Below are 18,755 nucleotides of genomic sequence, written 5' to 3' on the forward strand. Positions count from 1 at the left end.
GAATTTCATTTCACTTGGGTTTAGATAAACACCCATAGAAGCTGCAGTCAAGAAAACAAAGGACGCATTGCGTTGGTCAAATCTACTGCAAAAGACTTCTTTAAAGTGTTAAAGAGCAAAGACGTCACCTTGAAGACTAAGGTACATCTGATCCAAGCCACGGTATTTTCATCACATATGCATTTGAAAGCTGGACTATGAGTAAAGAAAACAGAAGAAGAATTGAAGCCTTTGAATTGTGGTTTTGGTGAGGAATATTGAATATATCGTGGACTGCCAAAAGAACAAACAAATCTTTCGTGGAAGAAGTACAACCAGGATGCTCCTTAGAAGCAAGGGTGGCTAGTCTCTGTCTTATATACTTTGGCCGTGTTATCAAGAGAGATCAGTCTCTGGAGAAGGAAATAATGCTTGGTAAAGTAGAAGGTCAGTAAAAAGAGAAAGGCCCTCAATGAGATGGACTGACACAGTGGCTGCAAGCGTGGGCTCAAGCATAACAAGGATTGAGAGGATGGCACAGGACCAGGCAGTGTTTCATTCTGTTGTACATAGGGTCGCTATGAGTTGGAACTGACTTGATGGCACTTAACCACAAAAACAGCATTGAATTTGAGAAAAGTTAGTAGCAAAATTCTAAAAACTGAGTAAAATGTCTGTTACACGCTAAGTCCAAATTAATTGCAGAGAATATATTAGAAACCTGAGTATAATATGCAGAAACAGGATCAACCTTCAGTGAGCCATATGTAGAACTGGCTCTTACAGCTGGAATTTTTTAGAGTTGAAGTTGATAAAGTTGAACTGATAAATACTATCACTTGTCTTTTTAAAAGTTATATATATATATATGAATATATATAATTAAAAAAACCATATAAATAAACTACATTTTTGAGCCTAAACATGATGTCAGTCTCCCTGATATTTTTGTTGGAAGGGGAATGCCTTTGAATATACCTTAAAAAAAGAAGACTAGAATCTAATTGCATGAGTGTTCTGTGTCCATGTGTACATGGTACTTGCAATGGATGTGAGCAGAAAGACTTCTTTCTCTGAGCCTTGTCCCTTAGGGATTTTCATTGCCCTGAGATTGGAATGACAACAGAAGAGTTTGACTAATAAGGAGCTTTGGGTATTGAAGCCTCAAGGGTCACAGAGACTGCAAATAGTCTGTTATGATCACACACTCAACAGCTTTGCTCAGGTCAGTAGGCAGCACAACTAAGAAGAAAAGATCATCATTTGTACACAAAAACCTGGTCTTTCTGTCTTTCTGTGCTCCCTGAGTACAGCATTTCCTTTTTTATAATTCAGTCTCCAAGGAGAACTTAATGCCACCCCTTAGTGCTAGCACCAGAGTAATCAGAAGTTCCCTAGTTTCTGTTTTGCAAATAGGGAGAGATCTTTGTCTAACTGTCCATCTGGGGGCAAATGTGAGGAAAGTACTTGCAGAAGATGAGAAAAGCAGAGTCAGCTGTGAGATTCCTGCCGAATTATTGATCTTTTTGCCATGTTTCCCTGAACCTTTGCACCAATACTTCAATAGCTCTCATTCTGCTAGTATCCTACTCTGACCCTAAAATTCCAGGGGCTTTTCCCATCTAAACACAAACTTACCCTTGCTTGATTTTGATGAATGTTCTAGATTTTTCCAAAATTTCCCTTAATATTGTTTTGAGAAGCAGGGGTGTATGGTGACCTTCTCCTTACATTTTTATACATGATTCTTAATACTACTTTGTAGGGAAGATCATTGGCCTTTACTCTGCTACTTGTTCATAAGAACTCTGTGGGAAGAGGTGGAAAACCAGGCAGAACCCACAGGCTAAATCAGCCATTTACCTCTTTCCATTTATTAATCAATGAAGTATTTTAACAGGCATAAAAGCACAGAAGAACAGGAGAAATACCCATGCATTTATGTTTCCAGAATTAATAAATTTTGATATTTTGCCATAACAACTACCTTCTTAAATTAACACAATAGTATGCATAAAGGTTATTAATGGATGTTTGCAGCTGTTTCTTCTCATTTTAGTTCATGCCACATCAGCAAACTAAGGTCCTGAAACCTTTACTCCATCCACATCATTAAGGTTGACTCTACTTTGAAGAGGCAGCTCTTCCCCAGTCATCTTTTGAGTGCCTTCCAATCTGGGGGGCTCATCTATATCAGACAATGTTCTGCTGCTATTCATAAGGTTTTCACTAGCTAATGTTTTCAGAAGTAGACTGCCAGGTCCTTCTTCCTAGTCTGTCTTAGTCTGGAAGCTGAGCTGAAACCTGTCCTCCATGGGTGACCCTGCTCGTATCTGAATACCGGTGGGATAGCTTCAAGCATCACAGAAACATGCAAGCCCCCACAGTATGACAAACTGGCAGACACGTTCTTGCTTGCTGAAAGTGAAGAGGACTTCAAGCACTTACTAAAGAAGATCAAAGACCACAGCCTTCAGTATGGGTTGCACCTCAACATAAAGAAAACAGAAGTCCTCACAACTGGACCAATGAACAACATCATGATAAATGGAGAAAAGATTGAAGCCGTCAAGGATTTCGTTTTACTTGGATCCACAATCAACAGCCATGGAAGCAGCAGTCAAGAAATAAAAAGATACATTGCATTGGGTAAATCTGCTGCAAAGGACCTCTTCAAAGTGTTGAAGAGCAAAGATGTCACTTTGAAGACTAAAGTGTGCCTGACCCAAGCCATGGTGTTTTCAATCATCTCATATGCATGTGAAAGCTGGACAATGAATAAGGAAGACTGAAGAAGAATTGACAACTTTGAATTGTGGTGTTGGTGAAGAATATTGAATATACCATGGACTGCCAAAAAAAGAACAAATCTTAGAGGAAGTACAGCCAGAATGCTCCTTAGAAGCAAGGATGGCGAGACTGCGGCTTACATACTTTGGGCATGTTGTCAGGAGGGATCAGTCTCTGGAGAAGGATATCATGCCTGGCAGAGTACAGGGTCAGTGGAAAAGAGGAAGACCCTCAACGAGGTGGATTGACACGGTGGCTGAAACAACGAGCTCAAGCATAACAACGATTGTAAGCATGGCTCAGGACCAGGTAGTGTTTCGTTCTGTTGTGCATAGGGTTGCTATGAGTCGGAACCGATTTGATGGCACCGAGCAACAACAACAACATGCATAAAGAAGACACATTCTTTTTGTTCCTGTCCATTCTTCCCCTTTGCTTCCCAGAGGCAATTACAGTCTTGAATTTTGTGAGTCCCTAGGCATTAGGGTATTCAATAATTAAAATTTGAAGAATGTGGTAGTGGAAGAGAGAGAAGAATTGAGAGAAAAAGAGTGAAAGAGGAAGGGAAGAATGAAGGAGAGGAAAAAGAGAAATAAAGTGAATATAGAGGAAGATTTGTAATATTCATTTTGTTCATAGTTTTGATGTGAGAATGGCTGTAAAATGAGGGGTTCTTGTATGTCTATCATGTGTCTCATCACGTCTATTTTTCCCATTGTACTCATCAACAGCATGGAATCAGAAAACCAAATATGTGAAAACCAACCAGGGCGCCTCCCTTTCGTCCTCTCAGAGAATCCAGCACTGCCGCCCCTCCTCTTTAGGCTGGTCCTATCCAAGTATCTGGTCAAAGAACTCGGGAACATGATCTTCATCCTGCACTTCAAGTTGAATCCTACCTCTGCTCCATAGTAGCTGTCTGACCTTTGACAGTTTGTTTCCAAGCTAAGTTTCACCATCTGTAAAGTTGGCATAAATATATTAGTTCCCGTGTTGGGGAAGGTTTGAGATACCTCAACTTTATCAGTGACACAAGCAGGGTCAAACGTTAAAAACAATCTTCACTCCTAACAATGGTTTCAGAGACAGGGTAGGTCCAGGCACAGAACTATGGTGTTGCATTTTCAGTCTTCATGTGTTGATTTCTTTCTAAGGCTGTTGTTCTTATGGTCACCAAAGGTTGCAACAATACATGGGTCAGTTCAGAAACAATAATAGGAACGGAAAACTGACTGTCTCTATTTGGACTCTTTGTAATAGAAAGATAACCTTCCCAAGAAATCATTTAGAAGACAGCCCATATTATTAGCCTGGTATGGGACATATGCCCCTTCCAGAAATAATTACTAGCAAGAGAAATTTCATTACCATGGGAGGCTTAGGCTAATTCTCTTATTAGGAAAGTCTGATGTGGAGTCAATCACCAAAATGACTACGAGTGTTTGATGTCAGTTTGTATTACTGTGGTGGCTTGCACATTGCTATAATGCTGGAAGCTATGCCACTAGTATTTCAAATACCAGCAGGGTCACCCACTGTAGACAAGTTTCAGTGGAACTTCCAGACTAAGACAAAATAGGAAGAAAGGCCTAGCAATCTACTTCTAGAAATCAGCCAGTGAAAACTCAATGGAGAACAGAATATTGATCTGAGTCTTTAACTCACTTACTTTGGATGCATCATCAAAAGGGATCAATCACTAGAAAGATATAATGCTTGATAAAGTTAAAGGACAGCAAAGGCCTGGGAAACCTTCAAGGAGATGGATTTACAATGGCCACTACAATGAATTCAAACATACCAAAAATTATGAAGATGGCAAAAGACTGGGAAGGGTTTCATTTGGTTATACATGGCATCCAATTAGTTGGTGCTAACTCAATAGCAAGAGACAGCAACAAATATAACACCTTCTACCTAACGGGTACTCAGTGTACTCAATGAGTGTGAACCAGCACAAATTTATTCCAGGTCTGGCATTCTCATTCTGTTCCTTTCTTTCCTGCTACTTTCACATATTTTAAGCACTTGCTTCAGCACTTAGCTTAGCACAGTGCCTTTAACTGTTAGCCCTATTTGGAAGTGCCTCAGTACGAAAGAGCTTCTGCACCCAAGGTCAAACTGCCTCCCGGGTTGCACCTAATGAAAGGCCTGGCCCTCTTCCTCCAACTAGAATAACTCAGAAAGGCCATTTTATGTAAAATGGTACAACCACTTTGGAAATCAATTTGGTGCTTCCTTAAAAAGCTAGAAATAGAACTACCATATGACTCAGCAATCCCACCCCTTGGAATATATCTTAGAGAAATAAGTGCCTTTACACGAACAGATATATGCACACCCATGCTTGTTGCAGCACTGTTTACAAGAGCAAAAAGATGGAAGCAACCAAGGTGCCCATCAACAGATGAATGGGTAAATAAATTATGGTATATTCACACAAGGGAATACTATGCATCAATAAAAAACAGTGATGAATCTGTGAAACATTTCATAACATGGAGGAACCTGGAAGGCATTATGCTGAGTGAAATTAGTCAGTTGCAAAAGGACAAATATGGCTGCCCTGACAGGGAACACAACAGAGAACCCCTGAGGGAGCAGCAGAACAGTGGGATGCAGACCCCAAATTCTCATGAAGAGGCCAGACTTAATGGTCCGTCTGAGACTAGAAGATCCCTGGTTGTTATGGGCCCCAGACCTTCTGTTAGCCCAGGACAGGAACCATTCACGAAGCCAACTCTTCAGACATGGATTGGACTGGACAACGGGTTGGAAAGGGATGCTGGTGAGGAGTGAGGTTCTTGGCTCAGGTGGACGCTTGAGACTATGTTGACATCTCCTGCCTGGAGGGGAGGTGGGAGGGTAGAGGGGCTTAGAAGCTAGCAAAATGGACAAGAAAAGAGAGAGTGGAAGGAGGGAGCGGGCTGTCTCACTGGGGAGAGAGTAATTGGAAGTATGTAGCAAGGTGTATATAAGTTTTTATGTGAGAGACTGACTTGATTTGTAAACTTTCACTTAAAGCACAATAAAAATTATTTAAATAATTAAAAAAAATAAAGGTCATTCTCTCTCCAGAGCTTCCTGCAGGGTCACAGAGGCTGATCTTGAAACTGCATTGCAACTCGACTTCTTCCTCTGCCCTATCCTTCTTCTTTCCCTTCTCTTTCACAGGTGATGATCCAAGGAGTATTCCCTAACAAACCTTTGGCATCCTAATCTCTGCCTCCCAGAAAACTTAACTTGATCCAATAAGCATGGCTGGAGGAGGCAGAGCCAAGATGAAGGAGTAGTCAGATGCTTCTGGTAGACCCTTTTACAAAAAAAAAAAAAGTCAACCAATTATATGTGAAAATCTAGGAGCTCTGAACATCAAAGACAAAGTTGAGGGATCAGACTGGGTGGCAGGGCAAGGCAGAGATGGTTGAGAAGCAGAGATGAGTTGCCAGACCTGACCTGGTGGGAACCAGAACCTTGCAGGATGGGTTGGCAGGTACAAATGGTGAGGCAAGCGGTGGCACTCAGGACAAGTTTTCCACATCAGTAGACTCTCCACTGAGTGGTGGAGAGTCTTCTCAAATCCCCAGAACCAGAGACAAACAGCACTCAATTGACAAAAGATAAGTATAAGCGTCTAACAAACCACATGGATTGAAAAAAGAAGAAGAAAAAACCTTTTAGGAAATACCTCTCTCCCATTTACCTGCCCACTCCACACTCTGTTGCAGGTTCCTTGTCAGCTTCAGCTATTGTTGCACTCCCTAGGCCTGAAGTTGGACTTGTTTTGCACCCCCAGCCGTTCTCCTGGCTTTGGAGAGGGAAGAAATTAACAAACAGGAAAAATTAATGTACCAGCTCCCCTAAACTGGGAACTCAGGTCATCCATAGCCCCTTTGCCTAGGCACAGGCTTAAGGGGAATACGGATTTTGAATACCTTTCACACTGCATAGACCTGTGTGGGCCCACTTCAACAGTGTAGGCCGTCATAAGCATAGTATTACAGTGTATATAACTGAAACCTATATTCATCTATATCTGCAATTAGGTGGAGTGACAGATTTGTGAAATTTGCTACCACTCACCCTGTTAAGCAGAGTCCTCACCTACCCACATCAGGGGCCTGAGAACTGGTGGCTCCACCCACTCCACTGAGTCACCTGTGACAGGGATCCAAGAATAAGCGGTGACTCCCAGTCCTTACAGCTAACACCACTGGATGTCCATAGTCCAGATGCAAAACCCACCTATGTACACGCTCTAGGGAACACAAACACACCTTCCACCCAGACACTCAGAGGCAGCAATAAGCCCCCTTCCTTGACAAGTACATGACCTCCTACTGCAGCCATATACCTGTGCTTATGCCAATCACCTCTGCCCATCTAGGGCTGTAGGTGAGACCCTGCACCACACACTCAGTGACCAATGACCTGCACACCTGAGCTAAATTCACACAAGTAAAGTAAATAGACTCCTAGGCTTCCATACCTAATAACAGCTTTAGCCACCTGGAGACAGGACGTGAGTGCTTCAAAGATGCCAATAATTAAACTAGCTCACATGAGCAGCATATTTGGGCATATCAAAACAAAACAAAAGAAGAAACTAAGACAGTCTAAACAAACATAAAATAAATAAATACAATAACTTATTGATGGCTCAGGGACAACAGTCAATATCAAATCACATAAAGAGGCAGACCATGATGACTTCAGCAAGCCACCAAAACAATGAATCAAGAAATCTTTAGAAGGAAGAGAACTTCTTGGAATTATCAGAGGTAGAATTCAAAAGCCTCATACCCAGAACTCTTCAACAGATCAGGAAGATCAGGCAAAAGGCAGGAGAAGCCAAAGAACACACAGACAAAGCAATAGAGGAACCTAAGCAGGTTATACAGCAGCCTAATGACAAATTTTACAGGCTGCAAGAATCTATACAGAGACATCAAACAGAAATCCAAATGATTAACGGTAAAATTTCAGAATTAGACAACTCAATAGATAGTCATAGGAGCAGAATTGAGGCAATGGAAGTCAAAATTCGTGATATTGAAGTAAAGCACTTAACACCAACTTATTTGTGGAAAAATCAGGTAAAGAATTTTAGAAAATGAAGAAATGCTGTGAATTAAAGAGGAATAAACTACAAGTGATTGGAGTACAAGAGCAGGGGAAGATAACACAGAATACAGAGAGAATTTTTGAAGATTTATTGGCTGAAAACTCTGACATCCCGAAAGATGAGAAAATATCTATACAAAAAGATCACTGAACCCACATGAAGTAGATTCCAAAAGAAAAGCATAAAGACATAATATAAACAAACTTGCCAAAACAAAAGGTAAAGAAAAAATTTTAAAAGTGTCTAGGGAAAAGTGAAAAGTAAATGACAAAGGAGAGTCCATAAGAGTACCCTCTGACTTCTCAGCAGAAACTATGCAGGCAAGAAGGCAATTGGATGACATATATAAAGCCTTGAAGGAAAAAAGAAAAAAAAAATGCCAGCCAAGTATTATGTATCCACCAAAACTATCTCTCAAATATGGTAGTGAAATTAGGGCATTCCCAGATGAGCAGAAGTTTAGGGAATTTGCAAAAACCAAATGAAGATTACAAGAAACAGTAAAGGGAGCCCTCTGATTAGGAAATCAATAACATCAGATAACAACTCAAGACTAGAACACAGGACAAAACAGTCAATTATCAATTAAGATACGGTAGTCATAAAAATAAATCCAAGCTAAAACACTAAAAATAGGGAAAGAGAGAAGTCAATACCTAAAAGATGACAACATTAAAACAAAAAAGAGGGACTAAACAATGTAGTCATAGGTCTTTCATATGGAGAAAAAGTCTAGGTGATATAAAGAAATAGAAGATTAGTTTAAACTTAGAAAAATAGAGGTAAATATTAAGGTAACCACAAAGGAAACTAACAATCCTACACATCAAAATTAAAAAAGGAAAATATAAAGACCAAGCAAATACAAAATGAACAAAAATGCAAAAGATGAAAAAAAAAATACATACAAAAAAAGAATGAGCACAGAAAATTAAGTGGAACAAATAAACCCCCCCACACACAAAAAACATCAAAATGACAGCACTAAACTCATACCTATCAATAATTATGCTGAATGTAAGTGGACTGAATGCACCAATAAAGAGACAGAGAGTAGCAGAACGGATTAAAAAACACGATCTTTCTATATGCTGCCTACAGAAGACACACCTTAGACTTAAAGATACAAACTAAAACTCAAAGGATGGAGAAAAGAATATATGTCAAGCAAACAACAATAAAAAAAAGAGTAGGAGTGGCAATATTAATGTCTGACAAAACAGACTTTAAAGCAAGATCAACCACAAAGGTTAAGTAAGGAAGGACACTATATAATGATTAAAGGGTCAATATACCAGAAGGACATAACCATAATAAGTATTTATACACCCAATGAAAGGGCTCCAAAATACATAAACTCTAACAGCATTGAAAAGAGAAACAGACAGCTCCACAATAATAGTAGAAGACTTCAAGATTCCACTTCCAGGGAAGAACAGAACATCCAGAAAGAACCTCAGTAAAGAAAAAAGGAAGATCTAAATGCCACAATCAAGCAACTGGATCTCATACACTTATACAGGACACTCCACCCAACAGCAGCCAAGTATACTTTCTTTTCAAACACGCATGGAACATTCTCCAGAATAGACTACATATTAGGCCACAAAGCAAGCCTTAACAGAATCCAAAACATCAAAATATTACACAGCATCTTTTCTGGTCATAAAGCCAAAAAAGTGGAAATCAATAAAAGGAAAAAAAACAAACACATGAAAAGGGAACAACGGCTTTCTCAAAAACTACTGGGTTATAGAAGAAATTAAGGTTGGAATAAAAAAAAATTCACAGAATCAAATGAGAATGAAAACACATTGTACCAGAACCTTTGGGATACAGCAAAAGCAGTGCTCTGAGGTCAGTTTACAACAAAAAAGGCACACATCCAAAAAGAAGAGAGGGCCAAAATCAAAACGGTAACCCAGAACTTTAACAAGTAGAAAGGGAACAGCAAAAGAAGTCCATGGGCACCAGAAGAAAGCAAATAACAAAAAACTAGAGCAGAATTAAATGAAATAGAGAATAGAAAAACAATTGAAAGATTTAACAAAGTTGATTCTTGGGAAAGATAAAAAAAAAATTACAATAAACCATTAGCCAAGCTGACAAAAGAAAAACAGGAGAGAAAGCAAATAACCCAAATAAGCAATGAGATGGGTAATATCATGACAGACCCAACTGAAAATAAAATAATTATAGCAGAATACTATGAAAAATTATGTTCCAACAAACTCAAAAATCTAGAGGAAATGCACAAATTTCTAGTAACACACTACCTACTCAAACTTACACAAAGTAATGTTGAAAACCTGTACAGAACCATAACAAGAGAAGAGATTGGAAAAGTTATTAAAAAACTCTCAAAAAAAAAAAAAAAAACCCTGGCCTTGACGACTTCACTGGAGAATTTTACCAAACTTTCAGAGAAGAGTTAACACCACTACTACTAAAGATATTTCAGACAATAGAAAAGGACGGAATACTCTCAAACTCATTCTAAGTAGCTAGCATAACCCTGATACCAAAACCAGGTAAAAAATCACAAAATTACAGACCAATATCCCTCATGAACATAGGACATCACATAGAGGAAATCACCAAGTCAATACCATTTACAATAGCACCCAAAAGTGTAAAATACTTAGGAATAAGTCTAACCAGAGATGTAAAACAACTATGCAAAGAAAACTACAAGACAGTACCACAAGAAACCAAATGAGACTTACATAAGGGAAAAAACATACACTGCTTATGGATAGGAAGACTCAACACTGAGAAAATGTCAATTCTACCCATTGTGATCTACAGATACAATGTGATCCTAATCCAAATTCCAACATTTTTAAATGAGATGGAGAAACACATCACCAGCTTCATATGGAAAGGGTAGAGGCCCTAGATAAGTAAAGCATTAGTGAAGAAGAAGAACAAAGTGGGAGGCCTCACACTACCTAATTTTAGAACTTATTATACTGCCACAATAGTCAAAACAGCATGGTACTGGTACAACAACAGATATATAGGTCAATGGAACAGAATTGGGAGTCCAGACGCAAATTCATCCACTTATGAGCAGCTGGTATTTGACAAAGGCCCAAAGTCCGTTAAGTGGGAAAAAGAGAGTCTCTTTTTAACAAATGGTGCTGGCATAACTGGATATCCATCTGGAAAAAAAAGAAAAGAAACAAGACCCATACCTCAAACCAAGCACAAAAACTAATTCAAAATGGAGCAAAGACCTAAATATAAACTCTAAAACGAAAAGGATCATGGAAAAAAAAAATAGGGACAATGCTAGGAACCCTAATACATGGCATAGAGAATACAAACATTTCTAACAATGCACAAACACCAGAAGAGAAACTAGTTTACTGGGAGCTCTTAAAAATCAAACACTTATGCTCAACCAAAAAAGTCACCCAAAGAGTAAAAAGACAACCTATGCACTGGGAAAAGATTTTTGGCAATCCAATCAGAGTCTAGTCTCTAAAATTTACAAGATACTGCAAAACCTCAGCAACAAAAAGACAACCCAATTAAAAAATGGGCAAAGGATATGAACAGCACTTCACCAAGGAAGACATTCAGGTGGCTAACAGGTACAAGAGGAAATGCTCAGGATCATTAGCCATTAGAGAAATGCGAATCAAAACTACAATGATATACCATCTCACTCCAGCAAGGCTAGCATTAATCCAAAAAACACAAAATAATGAATGTTGGAGAGGTCGTGGAGAGACTGGAACACTTACACACTGCTGGTGGGAACGTCAAATGGTACAACTACTTTGGAAATCGTTTTGACGCTTCCTTAAAAAGCTACGAATAGAAGTACCATACAATCCAGCAATCCCACTCCTTGGAATGTATCCTAGAGAAATAAGAGCCCTCACACAAATGGATATATGGATACCCATGTTCATTGCAGCACTGTTTACAATAGCAAAAAGTTGGCAACAACCAAGCTGCCCATCAACAGATGAATGGATAAACAAATTATGCTATATTCACACAAAGGAATAGATAAAGAACAAGGATAAATCTGTGAAACATCTCATAACATGGATGAAGCCAGAAGAATTATGCTAAGTGAAATTAGTCAGTCAAGAAAGGACAAATATTAGAGGAGACCACTATTATAAGAACTCAAGAAAATGTTTAAATACAGGAGAAAACATTCTTTGATGGTTATGAGGGTGAGAGGGAAGGAGAGGGATATTCACTAACTAGGTAGTAGACAAGAATTCTTTTTGGTGAAGGGAAGGACAACACACAATACAAGGGAAGTCAGCACAACTGGACTGCATCCAAAGCTAAGAAGTTTCCCGAATACAACCAAACACTTCGAGGGTCAGAGTAGTAGGGTCTGGGGACTATGGTTTCAGGGGACATCTAGGTCAATTGGCATAACAAAGTGTATTAAGAAAATGTTCTTCATCCCACTGCGGCGAGTGATGTCTAGGGTTTAAATTCTAGCAAGCAGGCATCTAAGATTCATTAATTGGTCTCAAACCACCTGGAGCAAAGGATAATGAAGACCACCAAAGACAACAGGAAAATATGACCCCAAGAGACAGGAAGGGCCACAAAAACCAGAGAGTCCATCGGCCTGAGACTGGAAGAACTAGATGGTATCCAGCTACCACCAGTAAGGGCCCTGACAGGGAACACAACAGAGAATCCCTGATGGAGCAGGAGAAAAGTATGATTGGAGGTCTCAAATTCTAGTATGAAGACCAGAATTAATGGTCTCACTGAGACTAGAGGGACCCCAGAGGACATGGCCCCCAGACTCTTTGTTAGCCCAAAACTAAAACCATTCCTGAAGCCAACTCTTCAGACAAAGATTACACTGGACTATAAGCCATAAAATGATACTGGTGAGTAGTGTGCTTCTTAGCTCAAGTAGACACATGAGACTATGTGGGCAGCTTCTGTCAGGAGGCAAGATGAAAAGGCAGAGGGGGACAGGAGCTGGTTGAATGGGCATGGGAAATACAGGGTGGAGAGGAGGAGTGTGCTGTCACATTATAGGGAGAGAAATTAGGGTCACATAACAATATGTACATTCGTTTTTGTATGAGAAAATGAGTTGAATTGTAAATGTCCTCTTAAAACACAATTAAAAAAAAAGAGAAGTACTATACAATCCAGCAACCCTACTCCTTGGATTATATCGTAGAGAAAGAAGAGCTGTCACATGAATAGATACATGCACACCCATGTTCATTGCAGCACTGTTCACAATAGCAAAAAATTAAAAAAATGTAGGTACCATGAACAGACAAATGGACGAACAAATTATGGTATATTCTCACAATGGAATACTATGCAATGATAAAGAACAATGATGAATCTGCGAGACATCTCATAACATGGATGAATCTGGAAGGCATTATGCTGAGTGAAATTAGTCAGTCGCAAAAGGACAAATATTGTATGAGACCACTATTATAAAAACTGAAGAAAATGTTTAAACATTCACTAACTGGACAGTAGACAAGAATTATTTTAGGTGAAGGGAAAAACAACATACAATACAGGGGAAGTCAGCACAACTGGACTAAACCAAAAGGTAAGAAGTTTCCTGAATATAACCAAACACTTCAAAGGACAGAGTAGCAGAGACAGGGGTCTAGGGACCATGGTTTAAGGGGACATCTAGGTCAATTGGCATAACAACATTTATTAAGAAAATGTTCTGCATCCCAATTTGATGAGTCATGTCTAGGGTTTTAAAAGCCAGCAAGCAGCCATCTACAATGCATCAATTGTTCCCAACCCACCTGGAGCAAAGGAGAATGAAGAACACCAAAGACACAAGGGAAATATGAGCCCAAGAGACAGAAAGGGCCACAGAAACCAGAGACTCCATCAGCCTAAGACCAGAAGAACTAGTTAGTGTCCAGCTACCACCAATGACTGCCCTGACCCCTAGGGAACTAAACAGAAAGTCCTTGATGAAGCAGGAGAAAAATGGGATGCAGAACTCAAATTCTAGTAAAAAGGCCAGACTTAATGGTCTGATTGAGACTGGAGGGACCCCAGAAGACATGGCCCCCCAACTCTCTGTTAACCAGAACTGAAACCATTCTCGAAACCAACTGTGTAGACAAAGATGAGACTTGACTACAAGACATAAAATAATACTCATGAAGACAGTGCTTCTTAGCTCAAGTAGGTAATAATAACAAGTAGGTACGTGATACTAAATGGGCAGCTCTTGTCCAGAGGAAGAGATGAGAAGGCAAAAAGGGACAAGAGCTGATTGAATGGACACAGGAAATCCAGGGTGGAAAGGAGGAGTGTGCTGTCACATTACAGGGAGAGCATCTAGCATCACATGACAATGTGTATAAATATTTGTATGAGAAACTAACTTAAACTGTAAAATTTCACTTAAAGCACAAGAAAAAAAAAACAGTGGAAAAAAACTATGACGGGCAGATTCTATTTGAATGGAAGAGTTCAGTAGTTTACATTCTTTTTGAAGTCACTATGCCTTCTTATTTTTTATTATGTCATATGTTTGAAGTGAATGAGGTTAAGATGATGAAGAGAGACATAAAGCCATCTTATCTCAAATTGTTTTTCAAATAATATACCAAGAATACTACAGATTAGAAAGCAAAATTCATACAGAAACAGTTAACATGTAGTAAAATAAATTGATAAACACATGAAAATATTGAATCCATTAAAGATGAAGATTTTTAAGTGAATGTTCACATGGAACACCATCTTCGTATATTAAATACTTTTTGTCATCAAACTAAATCCACTGAGAGTAAGGATAAACCTCCATACTAGTGCCTAGCCAGTGATGTTGTGATTTCTCATAAAAAAAAAATAACTCCATTAAAAATCAAGAGCCAAAATATCAAACCACATTCCACTAATGTGAAGAAAAATGTGTATCAAAATTATTGGGACACAGCAAAAAAAAAGCTGATTATGAAACCCTAAAAAGGGAGTAACAGGTCTGTGTGTAGTGATCACAGTCAGAGGTGATCACAGAGAATGGCTTGAAATATGCTCTACGCAAATGTATAAAGATTAAGGATCAGGGATATTCAATGACACTTAGAAAGAAACAATTTGCATTTTACTATAACTTAGCTATATTTCTAAATATAATATTTGTACCCTCATACATACATTAAAACCTCACAGCTAAAATTGCAATCAGGCTTTCTAACATCATTGGTAAGATAGAGATGCTTTCAGTTGTACTCAAAAACGACTGCAATCCAATTAGAGAAGTATGGTATATCCACCTGTACAAGGTATGTGACTTGGAGGTGAGAAAAACAGGTAGAAAGAGGTAAATGCCTTGGAGCTGGTCTCCTAGGGGCTGGGAATCAGCCATCCTGAACTCTACCTTCTATTGTTTTGGTCTTTTAAGATTTGCAGTGGGATCAGAATGTCAGTAAAAGTGTTTGGTTAATGAGGAGCTTTGGATATTGAGCCCCCAGGGACACAGAGACTGCAAATAATCTACGTGTAACCACTTCACTCACTCACTTTAATACCCGAAGATGCATGCAGACGGTACCACTTTTGTATTCCTCTCCCATCAAGAAGCAGCACACCTGATAGCCCACCCACAGATGACCCTCTTGCCGGGGAGCCTGGTGCCTCAACTTGGTCCCTCTGCCTTTCCTAAGGAAAGCTCTTCCATCTACACCATCCAACATCCAGGGCAGATGCCAAGCGTTATTCCTCACTGATGCCAGTCAGGTAACCTGAATCCCATAGTTAATGTTTTGAAATGAGGACAGGTGTTTTAATACAGGTTCACCCAGCAGAATGATGCATGTGAAGATAGTATGAGCATGAAATGATTGGAATCAAGTCACCCCTAACCTCCTGCCTGTCTCCCAACTTCCTGACATGTTTCCTTGAATCTTCGCACTGATGGCAAGGAGTTGTGATTCTGCTAGTGTCCTCCTCTCTCTCCACAACGGCAAGGACCGTTTTCCTCCCGACCAGAAGCCTGCCCCTTCTCACACCGGATGACTGTTTTAAGATTCTGACATTTACTAACACTCTTGTAGTGGTGAAGAGGGTTTATCAACATCACCTTATCTTCCCTTTCCTAGTTTTTAACACACATTTGTATTACAGGTTTCCCCCGCTATCTGAAAGTAGAGTATTCCTATGAATCCTTTCATAAGTCGAAATGGTGTAAAATGAAGAAGGAATTACCATAAATTTATTTGAAAAAAATTTTTGAGAGTTGCCAGACTCAAAACATAACCCATTATTTCATACCAAATAACATATATAACCTAAAATAATGCTAACATATAGTGTTGATACACACATTTCAAAGCTATGGCAGTTTAATGCTGAGCGTAGTTTTAAGAGAAGGAGCTCTGGGAGAGTCTCTTATCACTAGGAGGGGTTCAATGCCTACTTAAAGGCCCACTGCAAAACACTGAACGCTGGTTTCGAGTTTCTCCTTTTTTTGTAAAAGTGAAAATCCAACTCAAATTTCTTTTAGTTAGCAAAGCAAACAAGCACTGATGTGGGTCTTTTGAAAAAGCAAAGTGGCATAAAGTGAACTTTCAAAAACAGGGGATACCTGTATTTCTGTTGCCCAATTCTGATTTCTGAGGAAAGCAGTGGAATCTGACACAGACTCATCAGGCTGCCTCCAGAGTGTATCTAATTTTCTCTATAAAATTACCGAATATTTAAAATGATAATAGCACGAAGAGAGTAATAAAAAAAAGACCACTCTCTCACCCTTTCCAAAATAAATAAATGTTCACACTCTGCTATATCAGCTTCTGCATCTTTTTTAAATAACCAAATAATATGCATGCAGATGGTAGAGCTTCTGTATTCACCTCCACTCCTCTCGTTCCCATAAAAAAAAAATGACTACCCTTTCACCCCTTTCCAAACTCAATAAATATTGACACTCTGCTATATCAGCTTCTGGTCTTTTTTGGTTTTTGTTTTGCCAAATAATGTGCACACTGACAGTATCACCATTGTATTCCTGCATTCCCCTCCATTCCTCCCATTCCCATCCCAAGATGGTGTTTGCTGACATTTGATTGTAAGTCACCTCATCATCTCTATCAGATCCATCAACAATATGGAACCTAGAAACCAAACAGGAGTTTCAGAATTCCTTCTCCTGGCACTGACAGAGGATCCCAAAGTGCAGCCTCTCCTTTTTAGCCTGTTTTTGTCCATATATCTGGTCACTGTCCTGGGAAACCTGCTCATCATCCTGGCCGTCAGCTCTGACCCCCACCTCCACACCCCCATGTACTTCTTTCTTTCCAATCTCTCATTTACTGACATCTGTTTCAGCACCACCACGATTCCAAAGATGCTGGTGAACCTCCAAGCACAGAATCAGAGCATCACTTACGCAGGATGCCTCACCCAGGCCTGCTTTGTCCTGAGTTTTGGTAGTTTGGAAAGTTTTCTCCTTTCGGTAATGGCCTATGACCGCTATGTGGCCATTTGTCACCCACTGAGATACACAGCTATCATAAATCCCCGCCTCTGTGGCCTGCTGATTCTAGTCTCCTTGCTCGTTAGCATTGTGGATGCCCTTCTCCACAGTCTGATGTTGTTGCAACTGTCCTTCTGCACAGACCTGGAAATTCCTTACTTCTTCTGTGAAGTTGTTCAGGTGATCAGAGTTGCCTGTTCTGAAACCCTCATCAATAACATCATCTTATGTTTTACGGCTAGCATACTGGGTGCTCTTCCTTTCTCTGGAATCATTTTCTCTTATACTCAAATTGTCTCTTCCATTTTGAGAATACCTTCAGCAGGTGGAAAGTATAAAGCTTTTTCTACCTGTGGGTCTCACCTTTCAGTTGTTTCCTTATTCTATGGGACAGCTTTTGGTGCGCATATGAGTACAACATTTACACACTCTTCCAGGAAGACTGCAGTAGCTTCAATGCTGTACGCTGTAGTTACTCCCATGATGAATCCCTTCATCTACAGCCTGAGAAACAGGGACATGAAGGGAGCCTTTAGGAGCATTATCAGATGCACACCTTCTTTTCAGTGATTATATTATCTCCTTTGGGTTTGGATTTCTAGATTGCATCAAAGTGACAGAGTCACAGATGGCTGCAACAGACTCAGCTGTCATATCCAGACATCAAGCTCAGAGACACAAAATAGACTGTCCTTGGACCTATTGTTAATAGAGGACTTAGTATTAATAGACCTTTTCATAGAATCATACAGAGGATATCTCCTCCCATATGATCACTGAGAATAGCATCATATATCCCTTTCTAATCAAAGTTCTGTCTGGGAGAAAATAATTGCTATGAGAGCTTTATACTGACAATGTAGAGTATGTTTTCTCTTGAGAAGTTAATTCGTATAACCACCACAAGCACTTAATACAATGCCTGGCACCTAATACTCAATAAAATTTAACTAGGACCACTGTGTTCTATATGTTGCCATAATATATAAGGCTTATTATTTCTTGTTCTCACATATTTTCCACTTTCCTCAGGATTTTTATTGGTTTACCATTATTGTACATTTTAAGGTCATCTCTACTTTGAGGAGATAGCTCTTCCCCAGTCATCTTTTGAGTGCCTTCCAACCTGGGGGGCTCATCTTCCAGCACTATATCAGACAATGTTCAGCTGCTATTCATAAGGTTTTCATTGGCTAACGCTTTTCAGAAGTAGACTGCCGGGTCCCTCTTCCTAGTCTGTCTTAGTCTGGAAGCTCAGCTGAAACCTGTCCTCCATGAGTGACCCTGCTGGTATCTGAATACCAGGGGCATAACTTCCAGCATCACAGCGACACACAAGCCCCCACAGTATGACAAACTGACAGACAGGTGGTACGAGTCAAA

At 39.6% G+C, this 18,755-nt stretch overlaps 1 protein-coding gene across 1 annotated transcript; it reads left to right on the forward strand.

Annotated features, from left to right (window-relative positions):
* Positions 1-17,003: 17,003 nt before the first annotated feature.
* On the forward strand, positions 17,004-17,942 carry LOC126070898 (olfactory receptor 7G2-like). The gene has a single exon (XM_049875233.1). It carries the CDS (start codon positions 17,004-17,006, stop codon positions 17,940-17,942), a length of 939 nt encoding a protein of 312 aa, XP_049731190.1.
* Positions 17,943-18,755: the final 813 nt, after the last annotated feature.

Source organism: Elephas maximus, chromosome 3 (genome assembly GCF_024166365.1).
Source record: "Elephas maximus indicus isolate mEleMax1 chromosome 3, mEleMax1 primary haplotype, whole genome shotgun sequence".
Taxonomy (NCBI): domain Eukaryota; kingdom Metazoa; phylum Chordata; class Mammalia; order Proboscidea; family Elephantidae; genus Elephas; species Elephas maximus.

Coding starts and splice junctions, on each gene's coding strand:
- LOC126070898 (XM_049875233.1), top strand. CDS start 17,004: ATGGAACCTAGAAACCAAACAGGAGTTTCAGAATTCCTTCTCCTGGCA.